Source organism: Calonectris borealis, chromosome 2 (assembly GCF_964195595.1).
Source record: "Calonectris borealis chromosome 2, bCalBor7.hap1.2, whole genome shotgun sequence".
Classification (NCBI taxonomy): domain Eukaryota; kingdom Metazoa; phylum Chordata; class Aves; order Procellariiformes; family Procellariidae; genus Calonectris; species Calonectris borealis.
This window is the reverse complement of record NC_134313.1, coordinates 144,028,854-144,050,066: the sequence shown is the minus strand read 5'-3', so window position 1 is coordinate 144,050,066 and position 21,213 is coordinate 144,028,854. Positions and strand designations below refer to the sequence as shown.

Here is a 21,213-nt window from a genome sequence, read left to right as displayed (position 1 = left end):
TCCCCAGATACCTCAGCTTATCACTTTCAGACGAAAGTCCACAGTGCTCCTGAAGCACGTAACTAAATTTCACTAAGTAAGAGTACAGCTACAAATGACACAGTTACATGCTGAATGCTCTCAGAAATCTAATTTCTTTCTAACCTATGATCTATCACACCTTGTTGCAAAATTTTGAGTTTTGTGAATTGGGAACTATTGAATACTCAAAAAGTATGCCAAACGACTGCTCAGAAGTAAGACTGGAATTACAAAATAAGCATATTTACTACAACTCTTTTATAATTAATGGAATTTATTAGTATTCCTTTGATTGTAAAATCAATATATAGGAACTGTCGCCTGTTGAAATGGTATCTAACATGATAAACCCATGTTATAACAGGGGCTCAGAACATCAGTAAACTTTCATATCTAATACCAATCTGGATTTCCAAAACATAAAACAGCAATTGCAAAGTTTCCAGAAAACCTGAAAAAACAATAAGCTTTTCAGTAAGAAAAAAAAGAATAAAGCAAAAACATTAGACTGACAGATGTGCTTACCCCTCTTTCATGTCATTAATAGGGAGTGGAACTCTCCCTCCCCTGTCGAGGGCTGAAGTAATGTTTATAGCATTCAAGCGTTCTGGCTGCCACACATTTTTCACTGCTCCGAGGAAGTCACCAAGAACTTCACTTGCTAACATTTCTTCTACGTTCATATTCCTTATGAAGAACTCCGCTTGATACGGTAGAGGAAAATCTAGTTGTGATGAAAAAGGAAGAGTTTTGCCTTAAACAAAGGCTCCATAACAAAGAATTTGAAGTAATGATTAATGTAATACCACTTTAAGATTGATACACCATTCCAAAAATCTTGTATTTGAACTAGCTCATTTTGAACCTAATGCGATTATGTTTAATTAAATAGTTAGTACTATGAGCTCTTACTTAAGCTGAAAACCATTGGCTATTTATAAAGCAATTGGGAGATGAAGGAGCGGACTAGAGGACAAGAGTCTCAGCTGGTAAATCTTCATTAAACAGATAAAATGACATTCATGCTAATTTTGGGGTCAAAACTGATCTGCAGTGACAATGGATTCCAAGCTGCAATACTCTAGACTATAAATATATAAATATGATGAAGAGAACTAATTTTAAGGACACAAACTATTCAATTTTTTTTAATTGAAATGTCCATATATGCCATAATCTGTTGTTTTCTGAATCTGCCTATACGATTGTTCTCTGCATAAAGAACATGCAGAACTAAACAAACTAAACAACATGCAGAAAGTAAGTAAAATCCCTCATGTAAGGTCCATTTGAAAAGACAGGAAAAAAAAATTAAAATAATTATAAAAAAAAGCAAACATGCTATTTTTTTTATGAATGACGAATAATAGTCTTACCTGACAGGAATAATTTAGATAAAAATAACAAATTGAATCAAAAGAGGAAAAACTCTTACTTCCCCTTTGTGCTCCTACATTTGGTTTGAACACCAGACAACTATTTTACATTATTTTTTTAATCTTAAAAGAAGAGAAGCCCATAAGATGTTTTTGCTTATTCAGTTCAAAACACAACAAGCTATTTTCTCTACATACCTTCTGCTGACATTATATTAATGACCAAATTATGTCTTGCTGTCTCAAAGGTACGCCTGTTATATGCAGTGATCTAGAGTAAAAAAAAAAAGATATGATTGCAAAACAACAATGCAAATATGAAAATCAGGTAAATGAAACATCAATGAAAATTAAATTGATAATTTAGAAATACTTAGCACCTTTTAAATGCTTTGACTACTTATTTTGAAATGTATGAACACTCATTCATTAATATAAAATTTGAAAGGTAAGATCAATTTATTTGATACAATACTACCTTCAAGTCAGGATACTGGAATTTTCTCGACCAGTCTATAGCCAAATACAATTATTCAAGGGATATATGTGAATAGAATATATTTTGGTCCAGATAAAAGTGTTTTTCCATACACATGCATTCTTTCTTTCCTGCTATCTTTGATTTAAGAACAACCATAAGCAAAGACTGGTTTCTCCATTTCCCCTTCCACTCTCCACCCCCTTCCACCAATACTGCAAGATCTACATTCATTGATAGCTCCTAGGGAACTAAGCTAGATGGAGATACTTAAAGGAAAGAGTGTTAAGATCCCAGCAATTCTAATCTTTGGGACTGGGATTTCGTTTTAGCTCTAGCCCCACTGGAGTCATACTCCATTAATGGATTCACAAGCATTGCTCCACCACAAGCAGTTTTTAAAAAAATCATGGAATCTGTAACCATAGGGGAACTGAAAACTAGTAGGTAGATGCAACATTCATGACTCTTATTTTTGGAAGCTTATGCCAGGGTTGAGAAGCATTGGAACAGGCTGCCCAGGGAAGTGGTTGAGTCACCATCCGTGGAGGTATTTAAAAGACGTGTAGATGTGGCACTTAGGGACATGGTTTAGTGGTGGATTTGGCAGTGTTAGGTTAACGGTTGGACTCGATGATCTTAAAGATCTTTTCCAACCTAAACGATTCTATGATTCTAGATCAAATTACATAAGGATACCAATCGTACGGTTTAAATATATAGGATGCCTGAAATGGTTACTCCTCAGTGGTGACTGTACTGCGAAGTTGTACTATGATTAAGTGCTCATTCATAAGAATACAGAATGAGTCTGGATATCAGTATAATTACGTATTATTTTCTCTACTTTTTTTTTGCCTGAAAGGTGATAAATCTTTCATGAAACAAATTGAAAAAGACTAACTCTCTTCCTAATTTTAGACTTTAGTTCATTCATTTCAGGGGCAATGAAGAGGCATAGGAGTGGCAATAGTGACAGAACTATGTTGCTTTTCTCAGCAAACAGAGCTACAAAGCATTGTGATACTGATTATTAAACAAACAAAAGTAATAGATGTTGCATCTCCTTTACAGGATTTAAATGAAAAAGAAACATGTTCTGGAATATCTTCTGCAGGTTCATTTAAGTCTAGAGGGGAAAAGCTTACCTGAGACAATTACATCTTATGTAATATAACAATTTCATTATAAAATTAATAGAAAATAAATTCCTGAGTTTTTTCAAATCCTCGATTCTGTTAATTTTTCAAGGGGTTGTTTCAACAGTGGTTTAAACATTAATACTTAGAAAATCTAACTCTCTGGTTGTACAAGCGAGTACAAGAGGTTGGACCATGCACCTGCACGAAGTAATAGTGACAGTGGCGGAGATTGCCTCTGTACTGAATATTCATTCAAACACAAACCGGCTTTGCACAGCTTTCAAAGGAGCGTGAGCTCAAGGATGTTACCCACTCCACTCCAGTGCTATACATGATGTTAGCCTCTTCTAATCATGAGGTCTCCTCCAATTAATCAGCCTACCCATGACATCACCTCAGGAATTACAACACGACGAAAGTTATATTCAGGCCAGGAATATGCAACCACTCCTCTCAGGTGGCACTAGGAAGCGTATCAAATTCAATCTGCCCTCCTCACATACTACAGAATTAATTTAAAAGCCCCATCTGAGAGAGGACTGCAATGAATTAATCTCTATGCTAGGCAAGACTTAGTTCAAATATAGGCTTGGGGTCATGCTTATAACGGAAGTCTTGATATAGATCCTAGAATCTAAAAGCACGTGCCATTTAAGAAAAGGGCAATTTTAAGTAACAGTTTCCTCTACACAAAGTTAAGCGGAGTCTGCAAGTACTTCTGCACATGATTAATTTTACAGATGTGATTAGTCCTGCTGAAATCAAAACTGAATCATGTATATAGAACTAAACATGGGTGAAATTATCTACAGTATAACTTAACCTTTGCAGATGTCATTCTTGAGGAAGAACAACTATATCAAATGCAATTTAGAAAAAAAGAAACTCATCATGGGTTTAAGACAAATATACTGCCGAAGCAGCAAAATGGCTGGAGCAAGTTAATGAGCAGATTTTCCTTAACACTGTGAACCACACAGTATCTGATTCAGTCTGCTATCTATGATATGCATGGCGGAAAATATAGTCCTTTTTCGCTTTCAATTGCTGCTCAATGAATAATTGGCGCTTTTAAACATTTGGATAGCTAATTGTCAAAAATAAAGTAGTGGGGTTTGTCATTGTTACACTTACAAGAATAGAATTAAATACATGTAAGCGCTAATTAAAATTAAATCTATTCAATAAACATGAATAATGAACCAGATAATATTTGATGAAAAATAGTTTAATTTAAAAAAAAAAAAACAAAAAAAAACCACAACAAACCCAAAACCTGTTTATCGAGTGAACGCTATATTTTCCAGTGGGGAAAAGTCTGACCCATATTTAGGTTACAAAATTCAGAATTCAGATATTCTTCAAGTACAGTTGTTCACAAAGTTCCCCCCCCCCCCCCATTTTGAATACAACTTTAATATATTCATAACTTACTGAAATGAAATGCCTCTTAGAAAGATGAAGGGCAAGAATCTAAAGGTGTTTCATCTAGGAATATTAAGCTTAAATGGTTATGCTATTTACTAGTTATACCTTAAAAGTAAAATAAGAAATGTCATACAACTTGGCTTTCTCTCAAAAGAGGATACAATGGTACCTAAGAGAAAATGTTAATGTCACAAGTCCTTGTCCCTGCCTTATAATTTTTCTTTTATTTTAATTGTAATTAACTTTTCAAAAAAAGACACAATGCTTGTTGACAATTCTGAATCTTATACTCTAAAACAAAATAAATTTTTTTGAACCTTTAAAAGAAAATACCTCAATGATGGTTGGTTTGCCCACATTTTCTACAGTTGGTGAGCCATACAGCACTCCATCACTGTATGGTGTCCTTTGTATATAGCGTAGCCATCCAGGTCTGTCAGGGTAACCCATTAAGTTGGTATTAAATGTTATAGGATCATTACTTACTTCACCTAGATAAGAAAAATTATATTATTATATTAGAGTATTTACAAGAAAATACTATACACTTTGATTTTGATGTTTCCATTAGAAAATCTTAGTCTGTCTTCCAGTTGTATCTTCTAAACATTTCCAAAAAGAAACAAAAAAAAAAAAAGAAAAAGAATTGCTAACCTTCCCCATATCAGAAATATTTGAACTCCTACTCAGCACTTGTAAGTATTAAGAAATTCATATCTGAAAAGTGTAACCAACTGCAGAGATGAATGTGCTTGTACTTAGAGTCCTGGCTAACCCTGTGTGCTTGCACTCATTAACTAGTAGGTCTGATTTTCACCTACAATTGAAGCATCTAACCTTACTGACAAAAGCACAAAGGTCTCAGTCCTTTAATTCCCCCAAAAACCTTCTTTTATATGTTTTTAATAATGGCTCTGGAGACCCAATATACCTGGGTGGGCTTACTGTACAGAGTGGCTGTGTAATCAACAATGTCTGAAAGCTTCTCTTAGCATCAGGATGTACATACAGGTCTTCAGCACGAACAGCCTGGCAGTAGTTTTTTTTAGAGAACAAATTAATTCAAAAAAGGACCAGACATTCCTGCAAAATGGATCCACTGATGGCTACTAAATACAATGCTCCAGATGCAATCTCTAAAAGCCCCTAAAATTAAACCAGTACAACAGTTCTTGTGGTTCTTACTGATACTCTCACAAATGGCCAGATTTGACTTCTGTTTACTTTAGCTTTTGTAAGCACTACCAGATCCTCACCATTGAGGCATAAGCACCTTACAGCTGAGACACCAAACTTGGGCAAATCTGCTCGGAGCCTGCACAGACACCTCTGCACTGCGCTCCTCCAGCTCGGCTTTGAAATGGCAACAGCAGCACTCGTAGGACAAGTGACAAGAGAAGATGACAGGCAGGCTGGCACAGAAGGCAGGAACTGAGCCCAGTGAAGAAAGAACAGCTGTCATCTCCTCCAGAGAGGAACAAAGAGACTGAGACCTGTTGCCAAAGGCTAACTAGTTTTCAGGTACGTATTTACACATCTGGCTGTGGGTAAAAGGAACCAAAACCACACCAAACCAGCACCAGGGTGTAACGCAACTTTCTTCGCAACTCTCTTGGGACGTCCCAGTAATCTAATCTATTGCATTCATAATAAAATTCCCAGTATCACAAATGATTTGGGGAAAAATCTGAAAGCCATCTGTGATACATTCTGGTTTGCCCTTCATCAAGGTAGGCCATCCTAATGATCCAGCACAGCAGATAAAAATAAAAGGACCGTGGTAACAGCTGGCCTTACAGTGAATTTCTGATATGATCACAATCATCCATGGGTACAACAATTTCAGCAGTATTTGAGATCAGAGTCATACTGCCTTTGAATCACATGAACGTCAAGACAGGCTGGGACTGTAAGGATTCGAAAGACAATCCATCTTTAGTAAAATTTCCAGGTTCCTTCCATCTATGTGCCAAAAATGGGAGAAAACTGGGACAGAGGCAAACTTCACTCTGCCAGTCACTGTTACATGAAATGAAGACTAAAGGTATACATGTCAGGAAAAACATCCATTTTTCAAGGAGCGGAAATTTTTAAAGCATTTGGGTTTCTTCATGACAAAATTTAACCAATGCTAATAGAAGCTTATTTTTTCTTTAAAGTGAGTTTTGAAAACAGTAATCTCAACTCAATTCAAAAGCTTATTAATCAAACAGGTTTTGATTATATGTATATTTATTATAGGTTTTTCTTATTTTTATAGGAAAATAGGGTAGCTATATTTCTATTAATAGGATATATTTATATATTTATTATTCCTTTTCATTGTTGATAAGCATGTGGGGCAGAATGTTCTCTCTCCTCCCCCCCCCCGATTGCTTATACATATTCTAACCTGCCAATGATCAGTCCTTTAGGTTTGCCTTAGGTGTATATCAAAACACCATACTTAGGAAATCACAGCTCTTCCTCTAAAAACAAACTGCTTACTAACATTAAACTCCTAAAGATAGGAAGAAGGCTGAATCCAAAGAGACATTTGTTTTAAATGAAAGAAAACATCATTATGTAGTCTCATATCTGATTTAATCTTCTATTTTGTCTCAAGTTTACTATATGCTTTCAAAGCGCTCCTTCATATAGCCTGATACATACTACGTCTGAAACGGTGATCAGATAAATGGCATTTTTAACAGACAAAATTATTAAACTTCCACGATTTCATGTTTAATGCGAAAGTGAAGAAAAGGCATACTTCCTAATCTCAGATATATAACGTTATTACGCCTTCCCAAATTTAAGTACATTTTTCACAATACACAATTACATGCATTTTTTCACAAATGATGATCACAAACTGGAACATTTTAAACCGCATATCTATTTGAAGATATTTCAATAGAAACTAAAAAATGTCCTTTGTATGTTATATGCTAAACTGTAAGGTATGCTAAATAGACTTGATTTTTTTTAAACATTTTTTTCTCTACATTTTTATACAATATGGAAGATCTTAGCATCCCATACCAGGCTTTGGGTAAGGAGGAAATTCCCCCTTAAAGTACTCTCTCTCCAAAACATGAACAAAAAGAACTCCAGCAGAAGGATATACATTCCGATCAGAGTGCACCTTAGACAGAATCGTGTACACTGAAAAGCAGAAGGAAAGATAAGAGACAGAAAAAAGCAAAAATGAGACATGCTCTAGATAATACAGCATGCATTTCAACAGCAATGTGGGCAATCTGGGAGAAGGAAAGCAACAAATATTAGATACCTGTTAATAAGTTTTTTAAAAGGTTGCATAGATTTAAGAACAGAACACAGAGCAAACCCTCTCTTTGCCCAACAGAATCCCTTCCAACATTGCAATAAACAAAACCAGCTATGTTAGGATTTCAGAAGTTGCACGAGCTTTTTATTTTTATTGCAATAAAAAAAAAAAACACGAGGGAGGCTATTGTAATTTTATAGTTGGTTTATCTGTGATATTACATGAATAAAAGTACATTAAATGAATGATACAATCATGTTTTCTCCATATTTTACATAAAAATAAGGAACATGAGAAATATGGAGGAACCTTACCAATCAATGGTACTGATTCCTCACTAAATGGGAACGGCAGATTTTTCAGTTCTTGTGCAGAAAAGGACAAAGCAATTCACTTCAGCTGAGGATTTCTATGAGTTCTTAAAGCTAGATTTTCTTAGACCAGCAAGTTCGGATAATGTACATCTAAAAATCTGGTTAGAGCACTCATTACTGAAGATGATGTGCTTGTATTGAAGGATAAAACAGAAGGACATGGGCAATTACAGGCCAGTCAGGTGTCACTGATTCCAAACAAATAAATGAAGCCACATTTTACAGGACTCAGAATTAAAAACCTAAAGGAAACTTAATTCAGAACAACCGGCATATGTAAAAGCAATATGCTCTTTTTTATGTAATTACAAATTTAGTTGATAAAAGCAACCTCTTACTTAGGTGTAACACATTTGACGCAATACACATTTTAATGAATTAGAAGAATAAAAAAATTATTATGATACATTAAATGGATAAGAAACCACTTTATCGACAAAAATTTAAATATAAATGGAGACTACTGATCTAATAGGTGTTTCTCATAGTGTCTTAACACGACTGATTGTAGGTCATATTACTATTCCATATTACTACTGAATTTTAAGTCAATGCCCTGAAAGAATCAATAATTGCTGATAAATTTTGTCAATGAGATGAGGATTACACAAGTGGTAAATAAAGATGATAAGTCACATATGCAGAAACACACAGCTACCTGCCTTGCTTGCTAAACCGAAAGAAACTTTATGAGAAGTCACATCTCCGAACAAAGATTATAGGCCATACATCATGGGGGTACTGTCATAGAGAAAAGCGACTCCAAAAGAGACTTCTGAGTCATTGTTACAAACTCATAAGAACAAACTCGTACCTCCTAGAAGATAAAAAGGCTAATTTCAACACTTGGATCAATAAGCAAGATGCATTTGAAATGTGGATCAAGCTCATGTAATTTTCTAATCCTGGTATAATTTTTCCAGCCTTATCATTATACCAACCTTCTTACTTGAGATCCGCTTAAAAAGCCACAGCTAATTAGGTGTTAATCACAGACATTCCATCCCTCGCACCACATACTCTGTATGGAATCTCTCTCACCTAATTTTAGATGCCTACAGAAACGACATCCACCACTGAGTTAGTCAGGCTCCTTTTATAGTCAGTGGAAAAGAAACAGACACTTCTAGGGGTTGATTAATTTGATTTCTCCTGTAAAATGAGCTGAATCACGTCCTAGATTCCTGACTACACTGACTAGATCTCCACTGACTGCAGAGACAGCTGAGAGGAGATGCAGACATCTGTAATGTAGACCCCTCCATTTAGTTACATACTTCCCACTCTTCGAGCCTGATACTGCAGAATTAATAATCTGAAGCTCTAAATATACTATTGATCAAATTCCACAGCAGTTGCTTTTTCCCACTTTTGGAAACCGCTTTTATCACAGTACTGAACAGAGTATCTTTCTAATAATTTAACCTTAAAGACAAAATTAAAATGGATCTTGAAAGTTAAATAGTTTATTACAATTTTCTGTGGTTAATAAACCAGTTACTGTAATTTTAATTATGTAGACTTAAGTACAGTAATATAGTTATCTGATTTGTATAATTAAAACTAGTAAATTGATGACCCAAAAAACTTTTGCACTCACTTCTGTGAATAAGCTGTAAATAGAACACGGAAACTAATTAATTTCCTTTAAAAATTTTTCAAGAAAAGCTTAAAAAAGTAATTTATAACATTAATAGAGCAGAAAAGCTGACAAAAATATGGTGGCTGGCTGAAAATGCACCAGATATCTAGAAAAATCCATTTTTCCATTTCTGATGCTTTCACTCTACAATGAAAATCCATTTCAAACAGGAAGAACAGTGAAAAAGTAATGTATATTTTCTCCATAAGCAATAGTTTTAGAAAGGAAGAGGGATAATAGAATCAGCAGTTACTGAAAAAAACGCATATAACATATTTCTTTTGCCTGTTAGAGGAAATCTATTGCCACCACTAAATGCCTGATCATTTCTAGTAATGAGACGTTCTCTGTTGCTGAAGTAAGCATACCAATAAGGACTTCATGCAGATACAAAGGAATGATCTTGGTGGAAGTCTAAAAATGCCTCTCAGAAGGAAAAAACCCACAAACCTATTTTATCTTATAATGACAAACACTTTGTAATGACACAAATACGGAGATTAAGAATTTGAAAGTTCTCGCCCCCCTTGTCAGAGAAGCCCTCTTCTTTTTCCCCTATGAAGTTCCTTCAAAATCAGAAGGAAAATGATGAGTCTTCAGCCCACTATAGCAATCACTGCTTTTCAATAATGAAACAAGTGAAATGCTATTTTCTTCAGAAGCTTTTAAAACCCACAATTATTTTCATAAGACTGCTTGAGACTGGAGATGAATGTGTAATCATCTTAGGTGATCTACGGATGAAACTGAACATACTTACCAACTTCTAGATACTAATCTAATACAGCGGACTGCCAGATGTGAATTGCCCAGGCAAACTCCCGGGCAAATAAAAAAATCTCAGGGACTGTGAAAGGCTTCTGTATAGCTAACCATGGGAAATGAAAAATCTTCACTACATAGGATCACAACAGATCCCTGCTAGAAAAAAAGACAGTATCAGCTACCTTGATAGCTGTTTTCTTCTTTCTTGTTTCCAGATCCCTTGGAGGACTTTCTGTAGATCCCAAGATATATCTGTGCAGAAAGGTTAGAAGTTCTGGAGATTGGGAAAGAAGTAGATTAACTGGGAAATAAAGGTTGGAAAACACGCATCACTTTTTGAAACGTGCAGAAACTGTCTCAGTTGTTCTTGTAGGTCTTGAACATGGGCACAGGCAGGAATTCAGCTAGGATTATATCAGCCTCCAGCCCAGAGCCTGTTATCAGATACAGATGACCCTCGTTTCCAGAAATTTCAGAAGATTTACCATGTTGGTTGAAGCCTGTATGTTGATGATCTTCAGAAAAAAATCCACCTGGAAATTTTTTCTGGGAATTCCAATGGGTTCTCTCCCCATTGACTTTTAGCAGATGAAGCACAATCCCAGAAATAACTTGATTTGGGATCCAATTCAGATTGCCTGCCTGGATGGGCAATCAGTGCAAAGCCTTTTCTCAGCTAGTGTACACTAGCTAAAATATTCTATGTGTACTTGCATAAATGACAGTAAAATAGTCTTTATACATATGTATATGAAAAGATTTTTTTAAATTGTTACAGACAAGTTATTGTATTAAGCAAACTGCAGACAGAGGTATCTCCAAGCAACCAGCCATGATAAGAAAATGTGCAATATTAGGTACACACACAGCCATTATTTCAAGCAAAGCTGTAGGAACAGGAAAAGTTGCAGAAGACTCACGCAGGTCTGTGAATGTTTAAAAGATCGAAGAAATGTAAAATTTTCCAAATTACTTACCTTGAAATAGCACCTTATTCCTAAAACAAGGACATGACTGAAAAAGCAAGAGTGATATTAAAAGCAGATTTGACTGAACCAACATGGGATTTAAATTTACAACCTAAACTCACCATTCTTCTCAACAGCCTTTATTCTGCTGATAATATAACTGTGGGCTTGCTTAGTCGTCCAGTTAACTGTTCCATTATTGCCATCAGCAGAGCTTAACAAAAAAGCTTTTCAGAATAAAACAAATGCAAAAAAAATTAGTAAGATCAACAGACTCCCACAAACCAAGTATCAGATGGGATCAGATGCCTTCTAAACCAGGTTTTGGTTTTAGTCAGAGTTTAGGAACCTGAGGTTAAAAAAATGGTGGTGTTTGATTTGAATATATAAACATACAATAATCTTTCTGACAGTCACCTTTTTGACACTCATTTTTCCAAATAAGCTGAGTTGGTACTAAATGCTCACACCTCTGCAGACACTTCTGCTGACATAATTATACTAATAATAAAGATGATGAAGAACATTCTCTGATAAATATATTTGCACTGGCAAAACCTCATACACAGGCAAAGACATATCTGAAGTTACTTTCACTGGCATAGTATATTTTGGCCAAAGTAGGGAAAATAATATAACCAAGAGCACAGCTTTGCTTATATAAAGATGGTTTGCTTATATAAAGGCACATGGGCCTGAGCACCTTGCCTAGCAGGCATAACCATTAATCAATTTTGAAACAAGAACCAGTTAAAAATGGTTGTCTTCATCCCATGCAGCTAGAACACAACCTGCAAACAGCTGGATCAGTGCAGCTAAAGGTGCAAGAGGCTTTAAATGTGATGAGGAGCAAATGATTACAGGAGACAGAAAGCAGCTGTGGAGCTGACAGAAAGACTCCATTTCACCAGTAGCAGAACTGCCTGAGAAAGCTCCCTCCTCACTTCCCACTTTTTGTTCTTTTGTTGTGATGAATAATAGATACATCAGCTGTTTGTATAGTTACATGCCAACTGAAAGTGCAGGGAAAGGAATTGCAGTCAGATGCTAGGAAAGGGAAAGTGGCCATAATAAATAGTCTTTCTTCTGAAATAGTTTGGGAGCAAGAACTCATGTCAAACCCTAGTTAAAAGATGTTATCGGATTAGCATCTTAACTTTCTTGTAAAAATAGTAGTATCAGAAACATCAAGTAGCAGTACTTGCATACAGATACACCAGTTTGCAGGAAGAAATGGACACTTATTGGCAAACACTCAAAGTATGCAAATATCATTTACACTAGAAGCTTAAACATCTCTGGAAACTTCTGCTGACGTAGTTACACTGGTCAGCTATTACGTTACTGATACCGCATTCTCCAAACAGAATTTAGGAGGCCCAACAGATCTGGCTTAAGCAGTAGTCAAGATACACAAATACTCAATCTATGCATGTGAGTGAGCCATTTATTAATGATAATTTACACAAAACACCTAAAATTGAATTGAGGATGAAGTGTAATAAAAAAATTACACGTTCAAATTACCACACCAACACAGTATCGTTTCTAAATTATGAATTTCTGTTAAGTTTCTTTAGATTTTCAATACACACAAAGGATCTGATTTAACAAAACATCCATTGTTTTACACCTGTCTTGCAAGACGGACAACTTTCTCCCTGCTGAATTGATCTGCATACATTGCAAGTCTTAAGATAATACCACCCTAGGGATTATCCAACTCAGTACTGCATATGACCTTTAGTGTAAATTTTCTGTAATTCTTGGAACACTCAAGAAATTCCAGAAAGGTAAAATAAAGTTGTTCCAATATTTCTACAGGATGAGCTGGGCAATCAGAGGCTTGTCAGCTACAAACCAGTACCAAGCAAAACAATTAATACAAGATTTGATTACTGAATTATTAAATGGAGAAGAGTATTATACTTATCACAGTCAACAAGGATTTAATGCATCTTTTCAGACACTTTTGATGAGCCCACAGGTTTTTTCTGATAAAGATAGCAATGTTATCCTTAAATATACAGTATATCACCTAGCACTTTGATTGAGAAACTAGATAGAAAATCATTCTAGCATATTTAAATGGAATAAAAAAAAAAGAAAGACAGGTTCCAAGATACATTTTTTAATATAAATGATCAGTAAGTGTCTTTGATTTGGGTTCACAAGTTGTGCTAGGTTTAGCTGTGGGGATTAAAGAGGTTACCTGTCCATCTCTCCACCCTATACTGCATTTCCCAGTTTTCAGATCTTAAGAGTTTACAGTGTGATGTTTTAATATAAATATATATCACCATCTATTTGATTTCAAATGACAGGTGTGAAATGAAACAATTCAGGAGCACACTGCCCATTTAACAGCTTTCACCACAGGAATGGCAGTCTCAAGCAAGAGAATAGGGCAACTGGAGAGTTAATTTGTTACATGAGATTTCTAGTGGGCCTCACAAGGTTCTGGCATTGGCCTTATGCAATTTGACTTATATATATATATGTATGTGTGTGTATATATATGTGTGTGTGTATATATATATATATATATAAAAAATTACCTGGATGTATAATATATATCGATAAAATTTGCAGGTAAAAACAAAGGCTAGGAGATTGACAAATAATGGAGATGATACGCTACTAACACAGAACAGTCTGCATCGTTTGGTAAAAAGGTGATCAGTGATGTGCACTTCAATAGAATAAAATGTAAATGCATACCCAGGAACAAAGGCAGCATACCATACGCACACTACAGAGCAGACACTTCAGGGGTGCTGAACTTTGATAAAAAAAACTAGGGACATATGTCAGGTAATAACTGGTTGAACACAAGCTTTCAGCAGAAGATTGGTTAGAATGGCTGATACGTAAACAGCAACATCAAAGAGGAGATTTTATTTTTGTACTTGACACAGATATGATCACTGTTCAAATGCTGTGTCTAGTACTTACATAGAGCCTTCAAGAAGCATAGTGACAACATGGAGAAAGCTCGGGGAAGATCTGTGAATATGATTAAAGGATGACAAAAGAGGCCTTACACTACAGAATGCAGGGATTCAAACTATGCATTTTATCAAAGAGGCAGTTTAGAATTAATTTGATCAGCCTTGTACTCATGCTGAAAAAAATTTTAATAGTGTCAGGCTCTTCAGTTTGTTACACACGTTGCCACAGTTGCTGGAGCACCCACCAGTGCTTCTAACAGCAGGAGCAACTCACAGCTCTGTGCCTGGGACTTGAACATGCCCAGGTGAAGTACATCTACAGTGTTTTCTTTTTTCTTTTCTTTAATTATATTTTTCTTTAATTAATTTTTTCATTTTATTTTCCTTAAATTAATCTTTTTTCTTTAATATTTTTTCTTTAATTATATTTGCATTATTTTATAAATATAAACTATATTTCTGTTATTTCATGCTATTTTTCCCTTGCTTTAATTATATTTGCATAGGTTTTATGTGAAGGTTGTAAGTATTAATATTTAACAGCAGAATATTTAACAAAGAAGATACCCACAACAATTTCTGCCCTCCTCACAACCAAAAAAGGACCTAAGTATCATGGACCAACTTCACCTTCCCCATTCCTTCATTGCACTCTAACATCCACATACCATCCTGCACCCTTACCCATCCTCCTTATAGCTCCTTTGAAGTAGGATCTCAAGCCCATCTCTCCCACTACCAATGCAGCACACAGCTCCAGCTCTCAAAACCTGGCATTGCCCTCTCTCCCACACCTTCACCTGGGACCTGACCTAAGCACGTGCTTGTTACTTTCACGCCACAGACCAGGAGCTCGGGCCGTGCTTCCACCACACCTTACTCTCTTACCGCACAACCCCGCTCCAAAAAACTACCCTTGCACTCCTCTACCACATATCCCATCTGGCCCAGAGTCCTTCCTGCATCCTCAGCTGGAAGCACAGGTCCATACACAGCACAGATTTCTGACAGGCTGCTGAGAACCGCGAAGCAGAACAGTTAGAAACTGACACCACCGAGTTGAAACAAAACATCTGTCAAGAGGGAACCATCTGCATTGAGGTGCTTAGCCCACAGCTCAAATCAGAGCTTGCACCCAGGCAGTTACTGAGTATCCATTGGTGTCCACACTGAGATACTTGCCCAGTTGGTCACATTGTCCCCTAGAGGAGGCAGAAGATGCACCACCACCTACTCTCCCTCCTCTTCCAACCTCCACACCCCTTCCTCTTACCTAATATGCCATACATAAGCAACCACTACTGTAGAAATTCACTATGAATTAAAGTGGATTCTCTCAGTGGAAATTCACAGCAAGATTGGATATTTTCTAACAGATAAGATCCTCTTCAATGACAGCTACTACATAAGAAATAAGAATTAATTTGTGTTAGTTCTCTATTGTGGATTGCTCGGGTCCCTCTGCACTCCATTTATTATAACTGCGTAAAAGTTCAAATCAAACCCAGAAATGTTTCTAAGCTCTATACTTATTTATCTTTGTTCAGTAGGTAATGGTTTTCTACCTGTTTCTGTCCTTCCCATTGATGACTGTAACATCTTAATATTTCTCCAAGATCATTCAAGAAAAGTAACTGAATAAAGCATTTTGTCAGTCTCGCTGTGAAACTTCAGCATTTGCATTCTTGGGAATGCTGCAAATTAAGTACTGGGAGAACAAAAACCTCATGCTTTATTAATAGTAACATTTACTCACCACCATTCTCCCTCCTACTGTAGGCCTGACAAGAGAACCAAATTAGATTAGCTTTTCCATGAAGGTGGGGAAAACATGGCTAGTTCCTGCGGTCCAGCCCCAAGCCCAAGGTGTAACCAAGGGGTATGGCCAGGTCACCCTGTAAGCCTGCTATTCCAGGATGCCCCCTACCCTTCTATCATCTCTTGATACGAATTATCAGAGTACCCCTGCTATTACATTCCAAATTTCTGAGGTGGCAATTGATTTAAAAGACTAAAGCAATTCAGAAAAGTCATAGATTTCAAGATTGAGATTTCTGTCTGATCACTAGGTTGCTTTTTCTAACTTTTCCTCTTCGTGGCTTTGACTGCCACTAAAAATAATCTACCTTTAAAAGGCATTTTGGTGGTTTGTGTTGCAATTGTAACAACATTGGAAACAGTCTGTGTTTACATAAACAATTTTTTTTTGTATTACATAATGAGCACCATAACTCTGCTGTTAACAAAACAATGTATACTTTCGACCTATGTAACATGTTTGTGCTAATTCCAACACAGCAATACTTATCAGCGAATACTGAAATCCATACCTTCAGCTCTCAATCTGTAGCACCCTGTTTCGCATTGAACACACTTCAGCAAGATAGTCATGTAAAAACCCTTCTCAGGTTAGAGCACTTCTTAGTTCTACTACTTGCTTGAAAAGCAGTTCAACTGATTAGGAGGGAAACTAACGTGCATTCTCTGGTTCTTGGCTCTTCTCTTCTGTTTCTTTCAAATTCCTATGGAAGTAATCAAAACTCAGCAACTCCCTCCTTTCCTCTAGAGCTCTGCCAAAAGAGGGCAGTCTACACTGATAGTGTCTGCTATAAATTTATCAATATCTATTCAAGAAGAGCCCAAAAGCTGCACCAAAATAGATATTCTTGTCTAAGTTTGAAATTCTTTCTTCTTAGTTTCATTGGAAACAATCTTTCTTCTAAAGAAAGAGTTTTACTCCGGTGACTGTAGCTCCTGAAGTACTTTAATGAACTTCTAACCAAATCTAAAAACGTTAAGGAGCAAAAATATGCCTCTCTTTACACACTGAAAGTTACGCCTAGAAGACGAACTCCTGATACAAAGCTGACTTCTTATTGTCTGGCTTTAGGACCTCTAAGATGTCTCCATGTAAGCTATACCACCTATAAATAATGTGCTTCTGTAATGAAAAGCATACTAACAGAATGGCTAGCTTTTCCCTCCTATAATTACTTATTCAACCAAGTACTCATTGACAATAGATTTTATTTATTCATCTGGGTCAGATGAGTACAAAGGCTTGACAGGCAACATCTTCTCAGGCAGAGATTCGAAGCCCTGTATGAAGAAAACCTGTTTCTTTGCCCTTATGGTTGCACCCACAAAAGAAAAAAGGGCAGGTATGCTATGTTATTAGTTTGAAAACACTAGATCATCTGTGAAATGTTCTGCCTCCCTCTACGGGGCACGGCTGAGAAGCAGAGTGTTGAAAATGGCACTTCTGCTGTGAACAGCAGGATGAGTGCAGGGATCTAGTTCAGTCTCCTGAATACCCGTCCTAGCCCATGATATCACAGTTGTTTTAAACTAGCGTATGTTTGCAGCCCTGCTGAAAAGGGAGATTCCCAGCACATTCTTGGCCACCTAGCACACATCAGTGTAAGTAACCCCGCAGTAGTCCTGGTCAGTAAATTGATTTTGGCGAACAATTTTTGTGTGTGGGTGGGCTAGTTTTCAGCCAGATTACCCAATTCAGACTATCACTGTGCAAGTTATTCAGCGCCCACAAGGGAAGCAGTGAAAAACATTTCTGGAGAACGTTTTCTGGCAGCAATGCAGCTTTAAGACAAATTAATGTGACCACGTAATCACAGTTTCCAAAGTGAGAACTGATGAGCTCTTTCCCCATTTTGACCCCCTTATAGGGAAAGAGGAATATGACTCCATTGCTCTACAGCTCCTATTCCTAGGATAAAACAGGGGTTCCAGGGACAACAGGCACTGACAACTAATTCTTTAAGCGTAGAAATATAGGGCAACAACCATAAAATGGCCACACTCATTCAAACAACATTTTGACAACCACTGTCTCTGTAGAAGCAGAATATGGGAGCAATTCATTGCTCTACCAAACTAATATGGGAGACATCTCTACTAGTTTAATCTAGTAAACTTCTACCATACCTATTACTGTGAAGCTAGAGTCAAAGAACAACTACCTAGTTTGTATTAGAAATGCTTAACCCTAAATGTCACTTCTCACAACAATGTCCCATTTTTTCTAGCAGTGGAGAAAATTATCATCAGCTAGTGTTTGAGAGTCGGTACCTTCAATTTGAGCACTATATTAGCCCCCTAGGAGCAAGTGTTGGACTTCTGAAATCACTTTTACACCCTTTAAACTCTTAAATCTCTTGAAATCCCTGGATTTTGAGTTAATGTTTTGCCACAGGGAGGGTAGGGAAGAGTGGGAGGGGGACAACCTGGACTTCTGACAGCAGCCAGCGTCCTCCAAAAAGCTTTTAAGTATATGTTCCATACATCTTTAAGAAGCACAAAAAGCGTAAGTCAAGTTTCTTCTGTAGATCAAGTGCTACAACAGAAACGGGAAAAACTAATCTCTATTAGTAGAGGAGAACTCAAAGAAATCTATTTACAGATCTTGTGCTACTCGTCATGTTCCATTTTGTCTGTAAGATGCCTTTTGCCTGGTTAAAATGTCTTTTGCAGTAGAATGTAGAGTCTACTTAACAACAGGATTCAAAAGAAAGGATTTTCGTGCAGGGCTGTGGCTCATCTCATAGCCAGCAGATGAGGTTGGAAGTTCTTTCAATGGCTATAGTTGAGATGCCAAGCTCTGGGAAAGCAGGACGATGCTACCATGAAAACAATGGGGTTTGGTTTGGGGTGGTTTGGGGTTTTTTTTTTTTGCTTAAGGGGGACAGGGGGAGCTCAGGTGAGCTGCTGGGACAGTCTGCATCATTTAACTTCTATGAGCTGTCTTGTACCTGAACTCAGACCAGGAACATACTACGAAACTCCACCTTGATGAAGAATAAACTTTATATATCTCTTAAAAGAACTTAACTGAACTTAAGTTCATGCTTCCCTTTTTACATCGGTCTCAAACTGTGTATTCTGCTGTTTTAACTAATGAAATCCATCTGAACCAAGCTTAAAAAGGTATGAATTTGAAGTGGAAACGTTAACACTAAAAAACCTTAAGACCTCTTCCCTTATTATGTAGCCTGGAAGGGACTTGTGGATTAAGCTCACAACTCAGCTTCTAGAAGCTCATTTCAGTTGAACTTTTTTAAACTTAATACCTTAGTTGATACTGAAAGCTTATCCTAAGACTGTCCTAGTTCTTTCTTGGTTGCTATCCCACAACTGGTCTTGGGAAAAGGAGGCAGAAGAGGCAGGAAAAATTTCCACATAAGGAGAAAGCACTATCTCGCATCTAACAAATGCAAAGTTTTATCCTCACATTGAGCAACTTAACACTTAGATGCTAACTGCATCTTCAATATATTCAAATGTCTCATGTCACTTCTGCTGTCAGTATCCTATGACAAGTGCGGCCATATACTTAAAGAAGTATTAGAAGTGTACCTAGATCTTATTCGAGAAGATATCGAGCAGATTGTTAGCTTTCAGATGACACACCACTGACCTCTCAGACCACAAAATAACCTAAATAAATAGATTTCTTGCTGTTAACTTGCTCTTCGGGTAGCAATGGTCCCACAAAGGCACTTCTGTGGCTGGGCTACTATTAAGTGTTACCAGTTTTAAGTATTTTACTGTGAAGAACCTTGTGGGCGTGAAACCTGCTTACTGCATGGTAGCTATTATTTACATGCATTAGGGAGCAGGATTAAGACTTTTTCTGCAGTCTTAATTCTGACACAGTTGGATTAAGCGGTCAAGCTGGGAAATAATTTTCGGGAGGGGGGCGGGGGGAATACAAAAGATACCTCTGTACTCAAAATAGTCCAGCCCTCGGGGACAGGCACCAGGCCTGTCAGGTCGAGGGCGGGGAGGAGAGCAGCGGGCGCTACCGCCCGGCCCGGCCCTGTCCCCGGGAGCGGAGCCGCCCCCGCCACCCAGCGACTCTCAGCCAGGCCCCGTTTCCGCGCCCTGCCGGCAAACCCACTCCCACACCGCGAGGCCTCGTCCCCCGCCCCGGCCGCCCCCGCCACAGCCGGGCTCCCTCAGCTCGGGACCCCGCCGGACTCGGGGCGCTCCCCCCGAGGCGCCGCGCTGGGAGGGGCGGGCTGCGGCGGTCCTCTCGGCAGGGGGAGAGCGAGGGGCGGACAGGCGGCCATCCCTGCGCCGCCTTCGGGGTGTCCTCCGCCGTGCCCGGAAGCCGCTGGAGCCGCGAGGGGGGAGGGGGGGTGCCGGGGCAGCTCGAACCCCGCACCGACAAGGGGCACGGAGTGAGGGGAAAGGGGGGCACAGCGAGCCGCAGCCTGAGGGCAACGGGAGGGGCCACGAAGCCCGCAGGAGAGGGGGGCACCACGGGGCAGGCCGGCGGCTGCCGGCGAGGCCCGTGCCCCCTTGCCGCGCTGAAACGCCGCCGTGACCGACCTGTCAGCAGGAGAGTGGTGAGGGCGGCCCCGCTGTGCGGCCAGGGCCCCGCCACGCAGTACCGCATCGCTCCCCGCTCCTCCGCCTGCTGCTGCCGCCACGACCGCCGCCGCCGCATCCTCCGCGCCGTGCCGTGCCGTGCTGCCGCCGCCTCGCCCCGCGGCGGGCGCAGCATCCTCCCCGCCCCGCCCCGCCCCGCCGGCGGTCTCCAGGCAGCGCGGCTGCCCCGCGGGGCATGCCGGGAGGAGCCGCCCGCCGCACCGCGGCCATGTTGGGGGGAGCTGGGCGGGCGTGGGGGAGTTGAGCTGCCTGGTGAGGGGTTCTTGGGGAGCGGAGTCCGCAGGACCCGTTTCCCCTGAAGGCGGGGGCAGGCTGGCTTGTGGGCCCCTGGCAAGGTCGGGTGGCTGCCCTGCCCTGCCCTGCCCTGCCCTGCCCTGCCGTGGTTC

The 21,213-nt window shown here is 38.8% G+C and overlaps 1 protein-coding gene across 14 annotated transcripts in view; it reads right to left on the bottom strand.

The window, feature by feature from the left end:
• Positions 1-20,942, bottom strand: part of SGCE (sarcoglycan epsilon) — a 32,937-nt gene extending 11,995 nt beyond the window's left edge. For 2 of the 14 annotated variants that reach the window (XM_075143739.1, XM_075143740.1), the window contains exons 1-5: positions 20,768-20,925; positions 7,470-7,592; positions 4,779-4,936; positions 1,596-1,668; positions 547-745 (exon numbers count right to left, since the gene is read on the bottom strand). In XM_075143739.1, the coding sequence (XP_074999840.1) occupies positions 547-745; positions 1,596-1,668; positions 4,779-4,936; positions 7,470-7,592; positions 20,768-20,885 (671 nt within the window). In that variant the 5' untranslated portion in view covers positions 20,886-20,925. Of the gene's footprint in view, positions 1-546; positions 746-1,595; positions 1,669-4,778; positions 4,937-7,469; positions 7,593-11,587; positions 11,693-20,767 lie in introns of all 14 variants that reach the window. The other 12 variants (XM_075143730.1, XM_075143731.1, XM_075143733.1 and 9 more) reach the window with 12 other exon arrangements.
• Between the last annotated feature and the right edge of the window lie 271 nt (positions 20,943-21,213).